Here is a 24,963-nt window from a genome sequence, read left to right as displayed (position 1 = left end):
AGGCTGCGAGGGGACCTAATAAATGCTTATAAATATCTGCAGGGTGGGTGTCAGGAGGATGGGGCCAAGCTCTTTTCAGTGGTGCCCAGCAACAGGACAAGGGGCAATGGGCACAAACTGAAGCAGAGGAAGTTCCGTCTGAACATGAGGAAGAACTTCTTCCCTCTGAGGGTAACGGAGCACTGGAACAGGCTGCCCAGGGAGGTTGTGGGGTCTCCTTCTCTGGAGATATTCAAGACCCGCCTGGACAAGGTCCTCTGCAGCCTGCTGTAGGTGACCCTGCTTTGGCAGGGGGGTTGGACTAGATGGCCCACAGAGGTCCCTGCCAACCCTGAACATTCTGTGATTCTGTGATCTTGGTGTAACTAAGCTAAGAGTAAATCATCAGAAGCTCCTTGACTTTCAGCCTCGTTTTTGCCTAGATGTCACAGTGATGAGTGAATGTAATGCCTTTCCATCCATGAAACAGTATTGGAAATATTATTACAGCAATATTTGAAAGAGAAAAAGTAATATATTTTATTAGGTCAACTGACAGTTGGAAAAAAGCTGGGTATAAAAATCTTCAGCCCCTGTGATGCTCCGGAACATACCCTTAGATTGCTGGAGATACAACAGTGTTTGTTCTTATGGGTGTGAAGACCAATTTCAGTTCAATGGCAAACCTTTTCACTGGTCTGACATAAGAACTATAGTTTAGATAGCTTTTAAAAATACCTATTAAAATTAATATGAATTAATTTACCAAATAATTTTCCTATGAGCAATTCAGAAGTTATCTGAAAGGTAGTAATCTCAGATAACTATCAACCTGAGATAATTGAACCCTGCAACCTAGAGGTAAGAATTCTATTGTCCCAAATTTATCTCCCTGATTTATTCAGCCTCTCAGTATGTACATGAAATATTTCGAAGCTGAAAGCCTATTCAGAGAGGATTTCTCTCTGTTTCTCCATCTCATTTGTTAAGGCAACATTAAGTTCCTGCCACGTTACATTTTTCTTATTGTTCATATTTTATTGAGTGCCATGCTAATCAAAAGCATTTTATCCAAAATCTTATCTTTACTTATGAAATTATTCTGCCTTTTAAACAGACTGTCAGAGATACTCCTCTTTCCTGTGGAAGTTGAAAACGTTGGTTTCTGCTGTTTTGAGTGTGCCATTTCAAAATGTCCATGGCAAAAGAGCCACCAGAGAGGTCTGTACCCCTTGCCAACCCCTTCTGTACGTGAATAGCCATGATTTAAGTTAATGCTCACAAATTTGGGAAGCATGCAGAAAGTGGAGTAGTAAGGTTACTGCTTTCCCAAAAAAGACTTCCTCTGCTAGAGACATCTGTATCCCCAAAAAGGCTTGAAATTATCTTTTGGCATAAAATCAACACTCTTCATAAATAAGCTTCAACATATATTGAACATCTAGTAGAATGCTGTAGAACAACTGACTTTACATGGGGTTAAAAAAAATCTGCTCCTCTTGACTGTGTGCTATCTGGTACAATAATGATATCCTTTTCTGTGTAATAACATCTATCTTTGGACTTTATTTGCTCTTATGAATTCAGTTCAGTGCCCTGTGGTCTTAAATGTTTTTATAACATAACACCTGTTATTAAAAGGTGAAAGGAAGGTCCTTGAAGAGAGTGCCAGTGAATGGGAATGATTAGCAGAGCAAGTACTGCTGGAGGGATCCCCCTCTACTCTCTCACTGTGGGTCAGTCACCCTACAAACATGATGTTGTGCTGTACCTTTAGTTCATCCTTGCTTTGGAAGTTGTCCAGTAAGTGCTGGAAATGAGTGTCTGACATCTGACGAAGCAAAGACAGAAGGCAGGACACATATTCTCCCTGTTGACCAAATGAAAAACTATTTCATTTACACAATCCGAAATTTCATAAATATAAAACTCAACCTGAGGTAAGGTATAAAGGGAGGGGTCTGAAATGGCCCCAATGCCTATGAGAGGAAAGCTGACATGCACAGTGATTAAAAATCCTGCACGTTAACAGTTCCTGAATTACTGTTGATACATGGGAATACACCTCTTGGAGGCTCCTCCACAGATGCCAGTTTTAAAGGTCTTTTAACCAATCTTGTAGTCTGAACAAAAATAATTTAAAATTATTAATAGAGACATTAACGAATCACCCTCCAAGCATGCAGTTTTTGACAGTCACCTTTTTCAGTTACTTAATATACTATGTCTATCAAAGGTGTGACTGCAGCTCATGCAGACATAGCAGGAATTACTTAAACTAATTGGCTCAGATACTCAAGACAGTATAACGATGACAGCATGGGATCAGTATGGGCTACAAAAGGTGTCTGGAATCTTGTAAATCTTTGGCTTATTAGTGTTCACCAGTTCTGTGCTGTCACAGCTACAGTACTAACAGTATTCCAGTAAGATATTCTGAATATAGTTTGGGTAAGCCTACATGAGCTACAATTACATTTCTGGCCTGCGAAGCAGAAGCACCCTAACCAGTTACCACAGTATCCCAAAGTGTTTTCCAAAGATGAGCTCCCCCATTTTACATATCTGAAAGCAAAGCACAGAGAAGTTAAGCAATCTGTCCAAGATAATGAGAAAGGCAGTGCCAAGAATGTAAGGAGTATGTCTTTTGACTGCCAATCCCTTGCACAACACTATTTTTTTTCCTGTGACAATGAGCAATTAATTTGGAAAATACAGAGGCTACATTCTAAGCAGTATCTAATAAGATTCCACATATAACTGTGCCGTGAAATATAAACTCAGGAACAAATACAAGGGATTTTATACTTGGGACTGTCCATTCCATTTTAATTCTTTTTCTAATTGGCTCAAGCATCTACCCAGAAGCTTTGACATAGGTTGTTGCAATAAACTTTACAGGGCTGAACTTCATTAGGAAAAAGGTGTGCTCTTATGTGTATGGTGGCATGTGATAAATAAGAGTGAGTCAAATGGTAGAAGTAAAAGGAAATTGAGGTGTTACTGGACATTTGCAAGCTAGCGCCTTTCTTGTTTCGTATCAAAGAACATGTCTAAAACTACTAAATGCCTTGTTCTTTATTAGGATTCTACTGTTAAGTTACTTTATCTGAGCTAGCGTGGAAAGATATAATCTTTTCTCTTGTGTGAGAAGAGTATCTTTGTGTACATCTGCCCCCAAAAATATCTCTGAGGTTTCAGCCATCTGAAAAAAAGCAAGTCTAAAGAAAGGAATGTTCTGACCAACAGCTTAACATTACACATTGTGCAAAAGCTGCATTAGAGACTCCGACAACTGAAAACAGACTGAAATAGGCTAGAACAGAAAAGGGCAACGAATCCAGAAAAGACCAGAGCCGAACAGCAAAATTCTATTCTTTTTATCCTCTTCTATTATATGTCAATGAAAAAATTTCTTCCCCTAGGCTTATGCTGGCAGTCTGGACAAGGTGGTGGCTTTTCCCGCTTCTCCTACCAAGATCCACGGCTCCCTTGACTTAGGATCTGTTAATTTCTTTTTCAAAACTATGTTGTGTTTCCTTTGCATGGAATAATCAGTGAACCTGGACAGCAGCCCTCCAGGGCGTGAAGTAAAGGGACTTGTCCACTGAGAGTGATGTACTCTCAGTCTTTGGAATCAGAGTCTGATACATAGACCTTGGTGACACCTGTTTAGGGGTGAAGCCCTAGGCAGCTACCTGGCTAGCATGTGCCTCAAGTTCTAAATTGTCAATCACAACTGCAAAGACAAACAAGAAAATGACCTGGAAATCCACAAAAGCTTCCTGAGCTCCACTGCTTCTGCAGACCTCACTACTGCACAGAGGAAGGAATGGATTTGTGGCTTATTAAGGGAAGAGACAAAGCCCTGGGCATTCATGCAGCAGAGATGATAATGAGGTGCTGGTGGTGGTGAGGGACTGAACCAAAGGTTAGAGAAGCAGGAAATAGAAACTGATTGTTAGTTACTAACAGTGATTTCTGCTGTGCACTGCGGGCAACGCTGCCCTCTTACCGCCTCCTGAGACTGCGATTTACTCATGATTGTAAGCAGAGTTTGTAAAAGCACATCCAGGAGGCTCTCCACCATCATCTCAACCTCCTCCATGACATCTCCCTCCTACAGTAAGTGGTGAGCAAACAGACAGTTAGAAACTGGAGAGAATGGAATTGGCAAAGACAATTCTGCTGAGTCAGCCATACCACAAATACTCGTTTTGATAGAGCGCTCAGCAATGGATGTTCAAAGAAGTACAATCAAATTCATCATTGAGTACCAGATACTGTTGTGATGCCAGTGTGTGTGTTACCTCCTCGGTCTCTGATGGCAACATTCAGGGTCACAGCCATAAAGGTAAATCTATAATCAAAGGTCTGCATACACTGTAGAACACAACGGGATCAAGTTATGTTCAGGAACCTTTATTCCGTGGCAGCACTATTTTAGCTTATTACCATGATACCTTTCACCTCATTCCTTTCACACAGAACTGCAACTTGTAATTGGAAATACTCATTTGGTATGAATTATATTTAGCACCATGAGCTTCCTCCTCTAGAGTCAGGTGGGGAAACTTCAACACCCTCTGTTTGTGAGCACTGCTTTAAATGATGAAGTTACCATTTGAGATCAGAGTATTATGATCATCAAACCTCGGTGCTTAAACTCAGCAGCAATTTCCAGAACTAAGTGTGATTTCATTGATTGGATAATTTTAGAGTATTTCTTAACATGAATCACAAAGTGCTAGTTACTGTCTCCTGCAGAACTACAAGTCCTAGAGCTGCATAGAGCTTTTAAACTCCATTGACATCTAAGTTCTGGGCTTGGATGAGGAAAATTAAATAGTGTCAAACCTGGTAAATGCATATGCTTTTTTCCCCTCCTAACAGCAAGAACACTGTGTAATCAGAACGCTCTGAGTCACACACACAAAAGCAGACCCTCATTTCAGATGTTCTCCTGCTGACAGAAAGTTAGCAGAAATTTGTTTTTAAAAGGATCTTCGAAAAACCTGTATTAACCTAAAAAAATCCCTCAGTCTTCATTTTACTAAATCAGTGGTGCAATTAAAAAGAAAAAAAAAAAATATCAAGCAGGGGATTACCAAAGAGCTGGTCTTGATTATGGAGAAGATACTACTGAGGATCCCAGAACAGATAAGTAGCTCCTTCTGCTGTCGCAGGTGAAGGTGAATGTGGTGAAGAACTACAGGCAGCAAGATGCGTCGGGACTCTGAAAGAAGGAAAATCAGGTCACAGGTCTGCCAAAAGAAAATTAAATTTCAACCATCCCAATCAGCAGCCTGTTGGTATCCAAACTAGCCTACTGAACTACAGCATGTTTGATTAACTGGTGCAGCTTCTACTGTACAGGCCGTAGTGCACCACCCTTCCAAGAGCTCCATCTAATGAATTAGCAGTGCATTTGGTTTCAAAAGCTCGTCAGTGCAGTATATGTGATGTTCTCAACAGCGATACAGCTCGGAAACAACACTTGTGAACTGACACTTTCTAATGTTGATTTCCTTTCTGGAAACCCTTCCTCACTTCAGGTTGCTTTCCAGCTCTATTGTCACAGCTAGTAGAGCTTCTCCAACCTATGCCCTGGAAGCTGGCTAAGTCTTCTCTTTCAGCTGGCTTACAAACTTTAATCTTATTAAAGAAGGGATAGAAGGTAACAGCTGCAGAAAATGGTAGCCAAAACAGGAAAAAAGAGAGATGGGGAAAAAGGTGGCAAGATGTCAGTAAATGGACTGACAGGAGAGATAAAAGGAAAATAAAGCACCACCATAGGGGAAGCAAGAAAAAGAGAATGTATCTTCCTTTAATTGCAAGAATTGCAATTTAATTGCAATTTTGAAACTAGATTCATCTTCCAGTGTGCAGACAGGACATGGGAGAGGTTGCTGACCTGTGAGTATCGGGTGATGCTTCCATGGGAATGAATAGGATAGGGGTCTGTCATTATGCTGGGTGGGAAGCATGGCATCTAATACAGTCACAGCTGCCTTGCTGCACTGAACCTTTCTTTCTGGTTCTTGATGCTGTAGTGAGATGTCATGGTGCTGTGCAGCAGCTGAAAGCGTCGTTAGTTGCCAGTATCATTGTACAGCAGAAATGAAGGTTAACGGGAAGGACTAAAGCCCTGGACCCTGTGGGTAAAGTTATAGCTGGCTTTGTCAAGAAGACAGAAAAGGAGGTTTTGGCCCACGCACTGGCACTCACAAAGACAAATATTTTTATAAATAGGTTCAAAACACTATAATCAGACAAAATTCACTGCCTGTTTCACAGTCACCTTTGGACTAATCTACTCATTCTCTCCACTCTCATATTTTTGAGATTAATTTCAAATTTAAGAAAAAAAAATGTATGTTTATAAATGATTACAATAGATGGTTTAAACGTGATTCCGTGTTGTTCTCATTCTCACTGAGTAGAATAATTGCAGTGCACTAACTTGACATCCTCACTACAGGGAAGCTAAGCCTAATGGTACTTTTTGTCTTCCACTATTTCCTTTATAACTTCTTTCATTCAGACCGTTACGCACGAAATTAACTCACAATCTTCAACCCTTCTTCATTCAATTCATTAAGAATTAAAGAGTTACTAGTATGTTGAGCTAAAGAAATACTACAGTTAGAATGTAAAGATTAAACACACTGTAAAAGAATGCGGTGGGTTTCTCACACAACTTCACCTCCCTGTTTCCTTTCCTCAGACAATCAGCTTCCTGTCCATGACAACAACAGAAGGGTAATACAAAGTATCCAGTGAGATTTGGCAGTTTTAATAATTGACTTGATTTGTTAATGTACGTATTTTTATTAACCTTTAGTAACTACAATTTATCCATAATGGATCTATAAACATCTTCTACCATAGGGAAACTTACAAAGCACCCACAGCGACTATACCTAACAATGATGCCGCCACAGTAAATAATTACCAAGATTATTGACATTCAGCAGTTGTTTGCAACAAAACAACTGCAAAATAAATGTAACGTGTTCCTACTCCTACTTAGCAGCAAGACTTAGCCTCTCCTACCTGAGAAAGAGAACAGGCGGCTGTCAACAGTGCGTGCAATAGACTGTAGCTTGACAACATCCATTGACTGCCCAATGTGCACCGTACTGGGCATGCTGCCCAGCGTGCCCCGCACGAACTCGGCGACTTCCTGCACAGTGAACATCTGCAACAGCTCATCAAAGATAGCGGGGAAGGAGTTCAGCAACGCAGCCTGAAAAAATGACACGGAGAAAGTGAAAAAACCGCAGCTCCATGCAGTGAAACTGAAACAACAGTAACACCGAAGTAAGGGTCTGCAAAAAACTCCTAAATAGTGCACTATGGCTAGTGCTAATGTTTTTCAATACCTAAAGTCCAGAGTGAACAAATCACACGTAGTACATAAAAATCAAGTGCTGCTGCAATACTTAGTCTTGCGATAAGTTGAGCACATAAACACTGCAGAGCTTCAAAAGGCTGTATTTTAGGACACAGCTTCTAAAACAAAAAAACTGAGGTACTAGAGAACAGAAAATGGTCCGTTTTTGTTGATTTACTTTTTTCAATAAATATAAAACTTGCTTCTGATTAGAGACTTCCATACCAATTTTTTTGTACTGAGCAACTACCTGAGACAGTTAAAACTCTCCAGAAAGTATCCTGAAACACAGAACAGGCTGACAGACCCTTAACTGGAGCAGCACTGTCAGTGACATTACAGTATTTCTGCAACAGGGTGGGGTGCGATTCCATGTGAAAGAGGCATCACCTCATGCAAGTAAGTGTGCACGTGATTCGTGCAATGATGGATATTCCCAGTGAGCTGGAGCTATCCTTGAAGGTGTTTCTTAAAGTGCAGAAACAATATCAGCACAACAAAAAAAAAGCAAACTCTTTATCTCTTATTTCACATTTTTCCAATTAATTTCTTTACCACAGTAGAAAATCGCATGCATCGCCCTGTCCTCAAGTTCTGCAAACTTGGCGTCACACCTAACAACTGCCACTACCTCTGTTTTAAAATTCTTCTCTTTCTGCCCCTACATCCTACCCAAGGTCCATACCTGTTTCCTCATTAGAAATACTTCAATCACTAGATAGTTACTTTCTCGAACTGCTGCAGAGTCCGGTTTTGGTTCAGCCGCCATGCTCCCTGCCCAGCCCCCCCGTGCACACTTCCCTTCTCACTGTTTCCACCTCCGGTGTCTGAAGCTTTCCCCACAAACCACACCAATTTCCTGCAGAAGTTCAGATTTACCAAACTTCATTGCAGATCTCTGTTCAGCTTTGCCCTTCCGGAGTCTCACCAGCTATTAGTATTTTCTTCTGAAGTTCTCCTTTTCCTCACAGACTTCTTTTGTTTACCCATTCCATGAACATTTCTGTACCTCTCCCATGCTGGCTCTAATGCTTGGCATGCCTCTCCTCATCCCATGTTATACACAGTTTCCTTCTTTGCCAAGTCTTTCCTCAAAATATCTTTTCCTTCAAACAACAGTGATATCTATTTACTAGTCTTTGAGCAAAGTCTAAGTTATTTTTACAACTAAAAGTGTAGAGCCCATTAAATTATTCTGAATATAAATTTACCTCTTTCTTCTTCGTGCTCGTTATCTCTCTCTCAACATCTTGTCTTGTTACAATCAATTCAGATTACACAAAACCCCACATAGCCTCCTGGGTGTTGTCACCTATTTGTTGCTACATACATACAATGTACTAACAAAATAAACAAATATGAATCATTGAAATAGCTCATGGTACTCTTGGAAGGCTGTAACAGCCGCAAATCCAGTCATGGTCTTTATCTTTGGGATAATACAAGTGAAATTACAATACTGGCCCAACAAATCCTTACAGGAGTTTTCCTAAACTAATTTCTAACTATTACTGTAAAGCAGGAGGATTTCTGTGGTGATTTAGGATGTCCAGCAGTAATGCAAGGATATGCACGGGACCTCCTCAGGAAGCTTTTGAGCCGTCCTGAGGAACAGCTACACCATTTCATCAGCTCCTGGAAGGGCTCTCTTTTGTACAGCACCCTAAAATATTCTGGAACATTACTCATGTCAGACTAATTGCCTGGAAGGAAGGAAGGACATAATCAGTTTTAACCTCACTGCTGGAAAGAACTATACTGAGAGCTCTCTAATATCCTGGATAAGAGGACAAGCGTGAAGAAAATTATGTTTGCTAGGGCCTCAAGCATTTCTGTCGATATTTAACAGTTGTCCAGATTTCCAGAACCTCTACATAATCTCCTTGGCTCTCCTGAGCAATTTCACTTGTATAATCTCATATACGCCCTCAATACTGACTTTTCAGTGTGTGGATGCCATAAGCTGTTCCATTAATTACTGAAATATTCCACATTTCCTAGTTTTAAAGTACCAGCCACTTAAACATTAAATTCCGATTTAAATGCAGGAAAAGAGGGTTTGGGGTAGGGAAAAGGGATTAATTGGGAACATCCACGATGAAATACTTGTGCAGTTCTGGGGATCATTACTTACAGAATTAAATGACGGCCTTGAAGTACCACCACATTTTTGTGGGGCACATGTCCCAGTTCCGCTTGCCTGCCCTCCAGGCTGAGAGGCCTATGGGGCAATTGGGATCAAGGGGCAACACAGTGGCAAGGGGGAAACAAAAAGTAAACTTTTCAAAGATTAAACAAGGACAGCCTTTACAAATACAAAAGTCCAAAGTAAGAAATACTGTAGTGAGAGAAAGGAGAAAAAAAAAAGAGAAAAAGGGAAAATAACTCCATCCTCAAATCTAGCGTCCCTCTGTGTTTTTGATCAACACAACTAAAAAAACAAAGAACCCTGAAGAGCCTGCATTCACAAGATACTGCTTCTGCTCACTCTCCCTTTGCCTGTAAAATCTGCGCACTGATTTCTCATGTTCCTGGCTCATCTTATTATACCCACTAATGGGTGATTAAATAAAAGACTGGAGCAGCTGTTCTCAAAATCTTTCAGAGCAGCTTCTTAAGAAAGAGATCACATTGCTGGCAGCTTCCCTAACCACTGGAGTCGCTCTGTTTTGTGGCAACGTTCACAGCAGCTGCTGCTTTGGCAAACTACAGTAGGTGTTCAATACATCTGTAAATAGTACATTAGTGATTACAAATCACCTTCATATTACCAGGAAGCTCTAAGTGGTCTGTCTTTGACATTCTCTGAGCTGAGGCACACACATAACATTTGACATAACTATTTAAACTTTTTAAAACATGAAACAAAACTTAGCAACATCCTTACTCACTTGGAGTAGTATCTTAAGCCCACATGAAGTCTCCAAGCAGTCATCTGGGCCACATCCAAAATAACACGCTAAATATGAGCGTGGGTAACACAGTATGCTTGCAGTCAGGCTGCGTATGATTCTGACAGTAATTTGAGAGTATGCTGGAATTAAGTTTACCTGACTGCGAGTACATCAGTTGAACTCCTCTACTGTGATGTTGCTATGATCCTAAGTATTGACCTGAGCTAATTAAGGGTTTAAAATTTCTTTAGGCCAACTGTAAGACACGAGAGACTTAAAAATGGAGTTTACTTCTGTGAAGAGCAGAAATTGTACTCTCATGTGAGAAGTCACTTTCCTCTTGAGAGTCCACAGTTCAGCTCGCCTGTATCTGTGAAGTGGTGCAAAGCTACTGCCTAACAGCACACGCTGGCTATGTCATTTTCCAATACCATCAGCTTGTTAGAGGGAGAAAACTCTACTAACCTGCATTTAACTGTCATGTGCCCATATATACCACCTGTGCAGAAAACAGCTGCCTTCCAGTTGGCCAGTTAAGGTGTAGAAAATAGCAAACCTGTGTGAAGATGAGCGTCTCGGAGCTCCTGCTGTCCAAGCTGAGCACAAATCTGATGGACTGGAAAAGCTCCTGGATACTGGAGCGGAACTGTTCCTCCTCCATTCCACAAGTAGCTCTGGAGTAAAGGATCCGAGATTGGACAATGAACTTGAAAAGATATTCCAAGGCCTTAAGGGGCAAGAGAGGAAGATTATGATAGAGAAAAAGAGAGAAAGAAAAATAAAGGAGCTTTAAAGAGAACCAGGAAAGATTCTAGGTGCATAATAACTAAATTTTTCAGCTTTAGAAAAGAGAAAGAAAAACAGGTTTTGTAAGTTATATAAATCAGTTAAGGAAGAGCAATAGGCAAGTATCCCTTCTCAACCAATAATCTCTGTTACTAGTATGTCCCCCTAACCAAAAAAGTATACACTGAAGTCAAATAGACAAATTCGCGCTGCATAATTTGAGGAAAACCTTGGTGAAGGTAAGAGATGTCCAGTTTTCTCATCGCTTGGCACAACGACTGTAAGTGTCTGAAGGAGCCATTCTTCTGTTTTCATTAAAATTTTACCTTTAATTATGTGACTGAGCTAATCTAGATTAAGATAAGCGGACTGCCAGTGGAACAGAAGAAGAGTTACCTGGCAAAAGGAGAATCTACTTTTCAATATGAACACAACAGCAAAGTTCACCTTTCTTTCTGGCAGCTGCATGTACAAACAGAAATAAATGCAGATGCAGAAACAGAAGACAAGAGCAGCCTGTGACGCCCTCCGGTAGCCCACGACAGTAGCAAGCAGCAGTACTGTAGTGAGTATCTTTTTACTTCTAGCTGTGGTAAGTTAAAGTGTCTTTCTTTTATCATCACCCATGAAACTTGGAGAGCACCCAGCAGAGGGAGAACAACCTGCACAGAAGACAGCATTTAACACCATTATACAGGGCGTGATAGATGCTGCAGTCCCGAAGGACTGGCAAATTGGATCTTTTTGTAGTAGAATGCTAATTTGCTTCGATAGGTTTAGATTAAGTCTGAATTGGCAGCCTAAACTTCTTTACATTTTGTAAATGGCATTATCCAGAACTCCATTTATTAGGCAGCAATGTCAATGAAGAAAAAGACGTTGTTCTACGCAGCCTTTAACAAGCTTACCAAATCTATCAAAGGTTCCCACAGACACTAACATAGCCCTGTACTATTCCACACAGCAACAAGGCCTTTTTGATCATTTGGTATACACAACTGTCAACACTGAAATGTACTAAATACCAGTGAAATTTGGACTTCACTCCGTCCCTTAGTGCTTAACACGATACACCATTAAAGCAGGATTAAGGGAAGACATGATGCATAGTTTGATGATATCCTCAGAATTTAGCAAAGGAAGCAAACAGGCTGGAGCTCCAGTAATCACAGGCTATACAGAAACATTAATAATATGCCACTGTATTGGCTGGAAAGCATTCTTGTCTGCTGCACTTCAGTTGGGAAACTGAAAGTTAATTCAAATACAAATTTTGCCCTTGTCAGATATTTCTGCACCCATAAGAAGCCCCTCACTGAACCACCACACTGTACACATGAATATGCGATGTTATGCTGTAAGCTTTAGAATGCTACAGCTTTAAGGATAGAGAATGACCATGTGAAATTCCTCCTAAAGCCATCACAGATTTCAAAATACCACTGATACAGCCAGCCTCCCCCCCCCCCCCAGAATGATGGCAACTTCGGTGATTTGGCAGTGTGTTATTTATACTTCAGTACTAAAACATCTCCCAGTGAAGCTTCCTCACACCAAAGAACTTCATCAGGAGGTAACACTTTATATTTCTGGGTAGTTTCCAGACAAAGGTCGATTGGTTCACAAGAGTCAGCTCCTGAAGGTCAGCATCTCTGCTACTGACACCAAATACAGCCAGTCAAGTGCTCGTACAAGCCGTTTATAGGTTTGGTATAGACAACCATCATTCTAACCTGAAAGCTTGTAACTTTAATGTGAAGATTATGTTTTGCAATGAATCAGAGGATTTGTGTATGGAATTCTGTAATTCTCTGTTGAAAGTGAAATGGCAGGCTTTCAGAGACACTGCACACCCTTAGCACAGACAACCTCAACTGTTGCCTAGAATAAACCCACAAAGGCAGTTAACTGAAGAGTTCTGTGTGGTTGCAGACACATGTCTGAGATGGTAAAAAAACAAAGCAAGTCTTGTTAGCACAAATCAGCACTTGGACGAACTTTGACTCTTAACTACTCACAAAATCACAGATATGATGCATATATGTGCCTAAAGACACAGAATTGCACTGAAATAAAATTCAAGCCTTCTATTATGTTTGGCATGATGTAAAAATCAGTATAAAATTGAAGAAAGTTTCTTAAAACTGTAATCTGTATGCATGTTGACACAATAGGTGAGCACACACCACTCACCTGTGACCAGCAACCTAAAGACTCCAACCAAACAATCCCTGATTTCTGCCAGTGGTACTCCGGGAGAGATGAGAAAAGGAGTAAGAAATGTGCATTCAGATAACACTTCTCAAAGAACTTCCACTTACTAATGAGTCACCTTCCTTTCTTCTCTGAGCGACTGTCCATATGCATGTTCACTCTGTGAATACAGGAACAGCACATCTCAGCTTGCACAGATTACCTGGTTGGTTGGTTGCAATGTCCCAGGAGAATTAAAACCAGAAGACCACTATGACAAAAGCAGCATCAGTTAGATGCTTCTATGGTAACACAGGTAAAAAAGTAGATCTGTGGTTACTCTGCAGGTCTAACGGATAAAGATACTCTTCAGAGACACTAGTGTCACTTGAGCCTTCAGGGATTATGCTCAAAAAACATTTGATGGGTTTACTGCAGCACATTCACAAATCCAGCACAGGCCTGGGGACAGTACAGCTGCACATCTGGACTCATCTGCCGTAGAGATGCAGAGACTGTTCAATTCAAACAAATGGCAAACCAGACTTGATGTTCAGAGTATGAATAGACGAATCAACCCTGTGTAGAGCTGCTTTAAGAAAAAGCACAGATCAATTTCCTAACTCAAGAAAACCAAAGATGACTTTAGGAAAGAATCTGCAGTATGTAGAATAGCTAACCTTATCATAAGCACAGCGTATGTAAAGAGGATTAGCTCTGTAGGTCTGAATCTCTTTCACTGTCCTAACCAAAGTGAATAAAAGCCATTTTCAGTAGTCTGTGAATATCCACTTCACCGTTCAACAGCAGCTAGCAAACTTCTTCCTGCTACCGTCAGTGTGCTTTTTCCAAAGAACAGCATACCTGCTTCAACTGCAAGCAGCATCTACTATGCCTTTTTAAGAAAAAAGTGCAAAGGTTCAAGTGAACGTACCAGTTTGAGTCTTGTGAGAGCAGATAAAGGACGTGGGGCAAAGTTCAAGGCATCAGCCATAAAAGAAGGAGCAAATCCCACAGACAGGCTGACCAGGGTGCCACAATTATAATGACATCAGCAATTTTCTGGTATTCTTAGAAAAAACAAGACTACAGAAAATGCATATCACCAAATAAGGTAATTATTTCTGAATGAGGTAATTAATAAGTCCAGAGACAGAGTAGTCTTAAAAGCTGCAGACTGACATTTCTTTTTTAAATTCAGGGTGACGAAAACAATTTGGAGGAGTCCCCAGTCTCAAAAGGTGGGCTGCGAATGTAATTCCAAATCTCTCCTTCACTAGCTCCCTGGCTGGCATGGCTCAGAAAGCATGTTCAGGGGTTTGAAGAAATCAGCGGGGAAGACTGACCCTTTCCATATCATGGATTCGTGTAAAGCCCCATAGTAGTGGTATGCAGTACCTCAAAGTCTGTAAAAAAAGTCTGATGCATGTTCTGTGTGGTTCAGCTCCAGAACACCAATATGCAGATGTGAGCTCCTAAGGAAGAAAACGTCTTGCTTTTTCAGTGGGTTCCTCAATCTAGACAAAACCCACCTGTGATTCTACTACTGGAAGATAACAGAAGCTGAAAGGGCATCTCCTAGAGCCACTTTGTAAGTTTTTCCATGCCTAGTAGGGAAAGTAAAACTGTCTCTGAAGCCACACACGGACATTTCATTACAGAATTCTCCAGGGAGGCACAGGCAGCTGTATCTGGATGCAGCTCACGTGGAGCTTGTTGCAAGGTGTAATAAAGGAACATGATGACACGTGCACAGGTAGACGTCCTTTTGCTTATAGTTCCCCAAGGTGTCATAGAAATTTTTTTGATAATTACAAGCAGTCTTGAGGGAGGCAAGTCATTGTAGAAATAGTCTTGAGCAGTGCTTGCTAATGCAAAGGTCGAAAATCAGCATCCTATGAGACACCTGCATGTCCATCATGAGTGTACATGGGCAGTCGAGAGCCAAAACAGAGTCCAGAGGTATTTCAACTCCTGCTGTAGGGTACTATGTTTAACAGCTAATTCAGCGAAAAAGGGGCAGACAGCTATCCTGTTCTCGGAGTTGAAGAGCTACTAATGCAAGAAGTCTAGTGAAGACACCCAAGACCACAGAAATTCCCATCAACCGAATATAGTACTAGTAATGACATACTAGCAACAATAACGGCTTTGGTACAAACTTGTTCCTAATGCCTGAAATAAAATGTGGAAGCAAAGAAGGAAATCAATCACTTTCCTGTAACGGAAGAAGATAAAGACCTTAATTTGGGCCTCCAAGATAAACCTGCAAAGGCTACTGTCTGAATAAGATGTGATAGCAGTGTCAGTGGTAGAGGATGCACTGTTAGGCCTGCAGAAACTCTGGTGGTAATTGTAATCCCTGTGCTTGGAAAGGCTTGGGCTGTCAGGTCTTCAAACTGACCTCACTCACAGAGGGAACAGCTATTTTCTAGGCAAACACTTGAGATTCCCAGTAAGCAAAGAGCTGCCTTGGAATCTTTGAAAGAACATACCCTGTTCACAAACAGTCTGTTGAATAACCGAGTTTCTGAAAGACATTCTAGCATTCATATTTTTAATATTTCTAAAGAGGACTACTATGAGGTTCAAAAAATGCAGAGCATGTAGGGACAATATCATACTTCTCTATCTGGTGCACTGCACAGAGCACTAATGAGTGGTTTGAGAGGGAAGAAAACCTTCCAGAAGTCATTTCAGCTAGAGATCTTTCTCTGGTGTCACAATTATAATAGATTTCTTCATAATTAAAAAAAAACAAACAAAAAAAAGAATGAGAACGGAAGCAAAAAGAATAACAAACTTGATAATTTCTTGAAAAAGAAATATTTGTCCCATTTTTAGCATTCTCCATGAATCTGTGGTTGAAAAGTATTACAAAGAAAAGTTTCTAAGTACGTAAGCATCTACAAAAGACAAGGTGAACACTGGTATAACGCCCTTGTAGGTATCAGGATATGACCTTAACGGGAGGCTACTGAAAGCTATTTGATGGCAGTGATGCCATAACCATTCAAATGCAACAAGAATTCTCAAAAATAAAATAAATTACTTCCTCAAGAGTAAAGAGGGCAAAACAAAGAACAAAAATATCCCAAGAAGAAAGAGCGAGCCATAATAAAGTTGCGAATGTATGCCAACACACAAGCATAAACACATGTGCAAGGATCAGTCTCTGTATACATAAATGTATGGGTGTGTGCTTCACCTGCGATATGGTTCACCTGTTTGTACTGATGAAAAAGTGAGAAAAAGAAGGTGCTAATCTCTGCCACTGCTACTATTAGTTCTAAAAGTGCCCAGACTTAAATGTTTGGGCATAAGCCTCCTCACATTGAGAAGGTACAGATGGACACTCACTCAAAGGAAAGTACCTTCCTGCAAATTTGTATTTATGTACTTGACAGAATATCTTTCCATTTCACAATTACACATAGTAAAACCACTACCTGATTCTGTGGTTTCTCTCTAAAACACCAAAAATACTCACTTTGTTTCACACACCATTAGAAGGCTGTGCCTTCCTGCAAGATCATACTCTCATCACTGAACTGTGATTCAGGTCCTGTGCAATGACAGAATTTCCATCCAGCTAAAGGCTCATTTTTCTGCTTCTTAAAACACTCCAGAACTTTAACCAGTAATACAATGCAGCAGTGTCACAGCCAGAAATTAAAAGCGTATCTTTCATCCACAGCACTTGTGGATCAGGTTAAAATTTAAAATAATGTTTCTTATTATAACGACTTCTTATAGCCCAGCAAAATAACAGCTTCTTGAAGTGCAAGCTGTGGACCACACATATGTGTGTGTGTGTATACACATATGGCCAGCGCATATACACTCCATGTAAGTCCCACTTAAGTTCTCCATAGGGCTTCAGAAGGACTTAAGGAGACATAATTCTTCCATTTTTTTGCACAAGGGTGAATCTCCCCCTAAAATTAAAACTTTGGCAAAATATTTAAAAAAAAAATTCTGGTTAAACAAATCAGAAGTGAGTGCCAGACCACCCTTGGTATTATTTACAGCTTCCCCAGCCCTTTTGTAGTCACAGATGGAGCAGACACACACGTTTCCATCAGATACATACTCTCATTGCTTCCTGGATGTGGTCCTGGCGTACAAGCTCAGCTGAACGGTCCATGTACCACTTCAAACATCGGATCAGTTCTCTGAATATAACAAATAGTGAAAAGAAGAGGAATTTTCAGCGCTATTTTAAAATCAGCCATACAACAAATATTTTGGCTTCAGGGAGAAATCTATAAGAAAGTCTCATTTCACTCTCTTTCAATGGCCAGCTGTTGCTGTCCTAGCTACTGAATTTACATTATACATATGTTTATTTAAGTTTCCAAACCAGAAAATAACTTTTTCTCTGTAATGGACTTAGACCATGAGGAACATTAAGAGAACATCAGAAAGATGTTATTAAAGAGATAGCTTTGATAAAGGCATGCAGTATAGTTCTAAGACCAAAACATGCTCTTTTTTTTTTGGTAAGAAATTCCAGATCGTCTCTAAGCAAACAGTTTTTAGAAAATAAAATCACAAAGAAAGTACAAGCATCTATTCCCCTAAGTACACAATACCATCTGGACTAACTTAAGAGCTGTATTAATAACATGTTCTATTTCAGAGATCAGACTACCAAAGATCATTTGTTTTTTCTGCAAGAGGTGATAATTAACAGAAAGCAGAACACCTGATCCTCTGAACATGACTATGTCTTCTAGTGTTGTATAATATCTACATGTTTTACCTGCTATTGACACAATATTTTTTATATAGTATTTTAAAATTACATTAAAATGTGAATGCCTTAAAACAATCAAAACCAATTACAGAATCATAGAATGGTTTGCGTTGGATGGGACTTTTAAAGGTCATCATTAGACCAAGTTGCTCAGAGTCCTGTCCAACCTGATCTTGAACGTTTCCAGGGATGAGGCATCAACCACCTCTTTGGGCAACCTGTGCCGGTGCCTCACCAACCTCACTGTAAAATAATTCTTCCTTATATCCAGTGTAAACCTACCCTCTCTTAGTTTAAAACCATTACCCCTTGTCCTATTGCAACAGGCCCTGCTAAAAAGCCTATCCATAATTATAAGCTATTTTAAATAGTTTATTGTGGCCAAAGATAAAATACATTCAAATGAACAAAAGAAATGGTGTAAGTGAAAGGAAAAACAAAACCCTGAATGATTACTGTTACTGCTTTCAAAAATCTGTCTTCTTGTCTGATGCAACACTGAAGAAAGAATACTAGAACATAAGGCGGAATCTTCAACGTGACAGTGAAAACTCAGTTTCTGATCTACTGAAATGATACATTTACTCTGATCAAATAGACCATCGTCTTATGTGAATACCTGACTACTTTGGCAGAGGAAACGACAACTAGTTCTCTAAGCTTTCACACAAGTCATATCCCAACATCCTGCTTAAGACAAGAAATGTATATGCGCCTGGTACCTCATTAGTATAGACTGGTAACGAGTTGTTCCTGAGTGACAGTGTCTCTCCAGTTAAAAAAAAAAAAGTAACATTTTTCAGTTCAGAAAGGCAAGATAAATCCCAAAGTCTGCTCATTCTTAGCCACAGGTGACATTCAGCAGCCTTTCTTTGTAACTGTGCTGGAAAACTTTCAGCTGAGTAGTTCTACTTTTGAAAACCACTGCTAACATGAAGGCTTTGATTCTGATGGTGACATCATTCAAAAGTTTGCTATAATGCCATCTCTTGAAGGGGAGGATAAACAAAACCTACTTGTAAGCCAGCGCTCCTGCAAAGTGCTTCTGAATGTAAGTGTCCATCACGGGGCGAAAATGGAAATACTTGCTGTCACGCAGCAGATTTATGATGAATACCTGTGGGAGAGAAAAAGTGAACCCATGCTCAGAGAAACTGCACATTGTTGCTAGGTTTCTGCAAACAAGTTACACAGGCTAAGGAACACTGAACAAAGAAACATGAGCTTAGTTAAACAGTCAGTATTTGTGTTACTAGATGTTGTTGGTTGCTTCTCTCAACTGATAGCAAATACTGCTGTCCTGGGATATGTTGAGGCTATCCTGCCCTCCTCACCCAAGATTATTACAGAAAACATAAAGCTGGATCCAGCTGAATATTTCATATTTCATGGAAGTAAAGTACTAGCAACATCGTAATACAGAACTTAAAACTCACTGATAACGAGATAAAGAAAAGTAACAATTCAGCAACTTACCAAAGACTGAAAGACCAACAGACCATACTTTTCTGTGTTGTCATCCAAAACTACAAACAACGTGTCGAGAATATCTTGTAGGAACTAAAATGACAAGAATAAGCAAAGAATTTGAAACTCCATTGTATTCAAAAGAAGATTATTTCCCCCCGCTTTAATTATTTCATACATATTGATATCTTTGTGAAACACTTGCCAAGGACAAACCACTTTGGGTTCATCCATATGATGTGACAGATTTTCATTTGTTTTTACTAAGAAGAATTTTTATCTTTACAAGGAATATTTCTAAATAAAAAATGAGAGAAAACAAACAGAAAATAAGAAATATGTACCACACACCTGATTTGCAAATATAACTGAGTGTTCCTTTCACTGTAAGCTGACTAAGTGCTGCCTAACAGTGGCAAAACAACTTACTTTCATTCTTGTATCATTAGAGTGTATCAGATACTGTTCTTCACCAATTTTAAGACTTGGAAGCATATCAACTGGTGCTCCAAATTATGTTTAATATTGAAAACTTTTGTTGCATGACAGAAAGTAAAGCTTTTCTAACAAGCATTAATTGGGTCAAGTTACATGTTGCCAATTGTTTCCTTCCTCCGCAACACCATGGCTTACTGAATGCTGACAATTCAGTGATTCCTTTCCTGAAAGCACAGTCCTCAGCAAGGATGACTGTGAAGAAGAATGGTGAAGATTAAGTCAATTGCACATTCTCTCATGATTTTTTAATCTATTCTAATTAAATTTCTGATGTGGAAAACAAGAAATAAAATATAACAATTTATGAAGTCTCTGAAAGGATACAATTTCTTTTTTTCTGAATTATTGCATGCTGTTCTTCATATTTCAATGCCAAATGGCAGCTGATTTAGGGAGGGAATCAATTACTTCTCCCGTTGGAATAATTTAGTCCATATCTTTTTATGCTTTTCTCTATGAAAACCAGATACTTTTACTGCCCTGCAAACTAGGCGTACAAAACATGACATTCCTGAAGAATTCCAATATAAATGGGGCATTGTCCTCTTCCGTTACTAAGTTATCATGAAGACAGAAATTCAAGATATGGCAACATTCAAATGAGTTACAATGAAGTGGCTTTAATCATAAACTATTAATTAAGAACCACTAATTAAGTGATGGGATTTCTCTTTGGTTTCTTCTCTTTGGTTGTTTGCAATTACAAATTATCTCCTTTTACTTCTAGATTTACAGAAATAAATTCTAGGGAAAGTTCTTAGCACACCTAAAACTATCAACGGGGTATCTGGAACACACATTCTTTTGCTGAGACCACAAGTGTTCAAATGCATCTTGAACTTCCTTTGAAAGTTCAGGTCACACAAAGGACTGGCACGCAGCACTACAGTGGTTACAGAGCATGATGAAATTACCAGACAGAAGACAGATTACTGATTGGTTGGCCAAGCTAGAGAGCAACTGGTGCTCTAGGCAAGAGCTTCACTTTACAACGCGGGGACAGGGTGGTCCACTGGCCATTGAGCAACGTTTAACTTTCAGGGTTTCACATTTCTTTCTCCTCTACACAGACATTAAGAACATATTTTTGCAAAGTAGAAATACAGATCAGCTCTACTAGCTGTTTGAAAAGGCCAAGTTTTCTGAGTCAGCTCTATTTTCTTGACTCTAGAAATGACCAATCACACTTATGCAACTTTAGAGAATGTCCTTTACAAAATACTACTGGAACAGGTAAGTCTGCCCAGAACACTGCTACCAGTGGCTCTGTCTACCTCGGCAAGCAGCGCAGCTCTGCAGGAGAGGGCCTACAGAGTGGGACAACTGGTGGTGAGGACCTGATATTCACAGCGTATGTGGGTGAGGGAATCTTACTAAGGATTAGCTCTATTTTGATCCTAAGGACTAAATATCCATTAGTTTTTGGAGTGCATATTCCTGTTCAGTTTCATGTCAAAATAAAATCCCCTTTCATACACTCTGAGAATTCACAGTGTGAATCAAAAAGTACAGGAAGAGGTAACATTCAGAACGGACTGCAGGTCTGAATCTGCTTGCTATCACAGATACATCCAGAGACTGTTATTTCATGTAGTACCTTAACAATTTCCTCGCCACTGACATGTCTCAGTCTTCCTAGAATATCCATCACACGATCTGGGTAAGCTTTCCATTTCAGCAGGGCAAGCAAATCCACTGCAGAACAGTGAGAGAAAGAGCTAGAATCCATACGCAGAGGGAAGCATGGTAACCCCAGACCCACCAGAGATTCATTACATGTTACATTCCTGCTCCTGTTGTAGTTCACACTTCTCGGGGAAAAATGAAAAAATAAGGGAAAACAAGATGGAAAATATGGAGTAAGTCCAATACTGTTAACAAAGGAATTAATGGAGGAATGGTAAAGTACTTCAAGAAGAGTAAAGACTGCATTCTTCCCTATGTGACTTGACACTGCACTGTGGACAATTCACTTTTGTCTTCCCATGCTTCAGGGATATTGCCGTGACAACTTTTTATTTACTTAGTAACTCTTTAAAAAGCAGAACAAAACAAACTTTGGATTGTGTAGAAGTGCTAACATTGAATTTTTTGTTCTTCAATCATTTAATGAAAATTAATTTTGTTTTAGCATATCACCCTTCTCTTGTACTTAAAGTAATGTCTATAATTTCTCTGCCATCTGTCAATATCCTTATTTCCTCAAAAAATCAGTTTCTGCTCATTTCAGTAGTGTTAGTAAAAAAAAAGCACACATATAATTAAATTATAACAAAGGAGTATTTTAGTACAAGAAACAGAGTACAAGCACACCCATCTTATCTCCCTTTTTCAGAATCCCTGTTGCCCTGGGCAATTCTGAAGGATTAGCTGCTTACCATTCTGGGTCAGTTTGGTAGAAGAAAGCTGTGTGGAGACAGAAAAGGTCTCTTTGGTGCTGCGCTGGAAAATGAGGCTGGAAGGGATGTTGGGGCAGCCATTGTAGTCCTCTTTGCAGCAAGGCAGCCCCAGGTACAGTGCGTGATTGTTAAACGTGCTGTTCTCATCACACTGCAGGTACAGGACAAGAAATGGAACTGTAGCTAGTCTAGCTCATTCCACATACTCACACTTTGACGGCAACTGTCTAACAGTACTTCTATTCATCTTCTGGGTGCACAAAGCACTTCTGAGAAAAAGCTGTGCTTACCACCTTCAGGCCTGTATACACACAAAACAGACTCAGTTCTAGAAAGTGTGGTCTCCTAACCACTGACTCTCTACAACTTTTCACTATCTTCCAACTGTACAACCCAGTGCTGCTGTCTGAAAATCATACTGAAGAAATAAACCAAGGTAAATCAGCAAGAGGAAAAAACCCAAACAGCTGCCCCCAAGCCCCTTGCTACAGGGTTGCCAAGCTGTAGTGCTGTAACATGATGCATTTGAAGTACAGCATATTTTCATAATACAAAGGTATAGAGTAATGCCATAGGCTGGTAAAACTGCTGAATGCTCATAAACACTAGTGTGAATTCAAAATAGATAGGATTAACAGAAGATAAATCATCTTTATCTGAAGGGAGAAGGTAAGCTGTACCTAGAATAGAAGGCTGTATCCATACCTGGTCATGTGATTTGGAATTTACAAAATTTTGACACCACTATTAATCTGCTGCTCACATACTTCTAAGGGGCAGGGGGAAGAGATAATGTAATGACCATTACTTCTTTAACCTGAAGTAGAGATGAGTAGGTGAAAAGTCTGCAGAGGAGAATTGGTACCTTATAAACATAAAGCTCATGGATATCATCTGACAAGGTAGTGCCATCATCTCTCATCAATGGAGTGAATGCAAAACCAAAGAGCTTCTTTTCTCCTTTGTCTTTTGCTGTAGCAAGAGATAGAAATAGATAGTATTTGTACATATTCTGTCTGTCCATATATGTCACAAAGTTATTCACTAACTTCTCTGCATGCCTAACAAAAATCATGCAGGTTACATAAGAAACAATACATAATATACTATGTCTAATTCTACGCAAATGATCGACAAGCCTCAAAACAAACACAAACATGCCAAACACAGGAAAATATAAAATATACATGCTGTAAAGAAAACACTCGACAGGAATACATAGCAAAAGAACAGCAGGGGAGAATATCTACAGACTGTTTTGCCCTGCACTGATTGTTCATGATGTTTTTAATGTGCTGTTCAATAAACGTAGCAACCGGCTAATTAGCAGTGCACCTTCACTGTGTTTTCAGTTGGCACCCCCTTCCTGCTTTTCACCCAGTAACAGCCTCATCAGAATATAAATTAACAATGGAAAGACCTCAGGTTTTTTTAGATTTCTCTTGGTTGTATTTTTCACTCACTGGAGCAATGTCTGAACTCAAACCGGAGGTGAGACCCACGGAACCTGTCAATAGGGATGGGCAACTTGATGATTTCCCCCCATCGAGGGCTGTTGTTGTGGTAAAGGACAAAAGAGTGGTATGCGCTCCTGCTTGGCTCTCCTGAGCCCAGGCTGATGCAGTCCTGGAACAACAGAAAACAATTTAAGATTAAAAGACCTCGCATCACTACAGATGAGTCATTTTATTACACGGTGATAACTTTTACATAATTCCCATCTTCCTGTAGACATAAGAGTCAGAAGCAGAAACTCAGACACAATGAAACCTGAAATTTTTGAAGAGATCTTTAAAATGTGTTTTGGGTCAAAGGATGAGCTAGGAGACCTATGACACCAGATGAATTCCAGTATCTTATTATTTACATTAAGTTATTATTTAAGCTAAGTTTTCTGTCAAGCATAGAATAGGTAAAATAAACATGTAAGTCCAAATATATAAAGACGAGTCCAAGAAAAAAGGACCTAATAGGACCGTCAGTTATAACATTAGACTTTTCTGAAAATACAATTTGATCCAATTTCTGCTTCAGTATCTCAGTTCAGAAGTGATACCTGAACTTTTCAAGCTTTTAAAAATGTTGGTCTTTTGAAACTACAACTACCCAGCCTCACTGAGTAAACCAGAAAGCTCTGAGTTATTTCATTAGTGCTAAGCAAAGAATTCCTGTTGAATAGCCATCACCTAAAAATATCACGGGATCTAAATTTCTGCTTTTAGATATAAAAAGCTCAGAGAAATTGACCAATCTATGTATTCTCAAAATACAGATGAAGAAAACCATGAATTGATATTATTTAGGAAATACAGAAATCCTTAGTCACAACATGAGTGAAGGAAGTTAGGAGAAACACTGAAGTCCTGAAATAAGGACAGTAAAAGGTCCTCTGTAATGAAGACATGGAACATACAGGCACTAACCCATGTTCTAAACCTAGCACTTACAACACGATCCAAAAGATGCGGTAACTTATAAAACCATGCAGAACAAAAGACACCTTAGAGACTCTTAGCATCTCTAAGGATAATGAATCCAGGAAGAAACAGAACCTACATAGACCTAGAACAACACACGCAGTACAAATTCTGA

At 39.7% G+C, this 24,963-nt stretch overlaps 1 protein-coding gene and 1 long non-coding RNA gene across 9 annotated transcripts in view; one reads left to right on the top strand and one right to left on the bottom strand.

The window, feature by feature from the left end:
- Nucleotides 1-5,098, top strand: part of LOC142362762 (uncharacterized) — a 60,751-nt gene extending 55,653 nt beyond the window's left edge. Inside the window, exon 5 of the long non-coding RNA XR_012765271.1 lies at nt 3,405-5,098. This is a non-coding gene — a long non-coding RNA (uncharacterized LOC142362762). The remainder of the gene's footprint in view (nt 1-3,404) is intronic.
- DOCK3 (dedicator of cytokinesis 3) overlaps nt 1-24,963 on the bottom strand; it is a 225,148-nt gene that overhangs the window by 50,147 nt on the left and 150,038 nt on the right. For 7 of the 8 annotated variants that reach the window (XM_075433137.1, XM_075433142.1, XM_075433138.1 and 4 more), the window contains exons 16-27: nt 23,835-23,997; nt 23,237-23,343; nt 22,351-22,522; nt 21,570-21,667; nt 19,484-19,567; nt 19,024-19,124; nt 17,342-17,423; nt 10,826-10,996; nt 7,036-7,228; nt 5,088-5,215; nt 3,953-4,099; nt 1,751-1,849 (exon numbers count right to left, since the gene is read on the bottom strand). In XM_075433137.1, the coding sequence (XP_075289252.1) occupies nt 1,751-1,849; nt 3,953-4,099; nt 5,088-5,215; nt 7,036-7,228; nt 10,826-10,996; nt 17,342-17,423; nt 19,024-19,124; nt 19,484-19,567; nt 21,570-21,667; nt 22,351-22,522; nt 23,237-23,343; nt 23,835-23,997 (1,545 nt within the window). The remainder of the gene's footprint in view (nt 1-1,750; nt 1,850-3,952; nt 4,100-5,087; nt 5,216-7,035; nt 7,229-10,825; nt 10,997-17,341; nt 17,424-19,023; nt 19,125-19,483; nt 19,568-21,569; nt 21,668-22,350; nt 22,523-23,236; nt 23,344-23,834; nt 23,998-24,963) is intronic. The other variant, XM_075433140.1, reaches the window with a different exon arrangement.

Source organism: Opisthocomus hoazin, chromosome 11 (genome assembly GCF_030867145.1).
Source record: "Opisthocomus hoazin isolate bOpiHoa1 chromosome 11, bOpiHoa1.hap1, whole genome shotgun sequence".
In the NCBI taxonomy this organism is placed as follows: domain Eukaryota; kingdom Metazoa; phylum Chordata; class Aves; order Opisthocomiformes; family Opisthocomidae; genus Opisthocomus; species Opisthocomus hoazin.
This window is presented reverse-complemented; position numbering and strand designations above follow the sequence as displayed.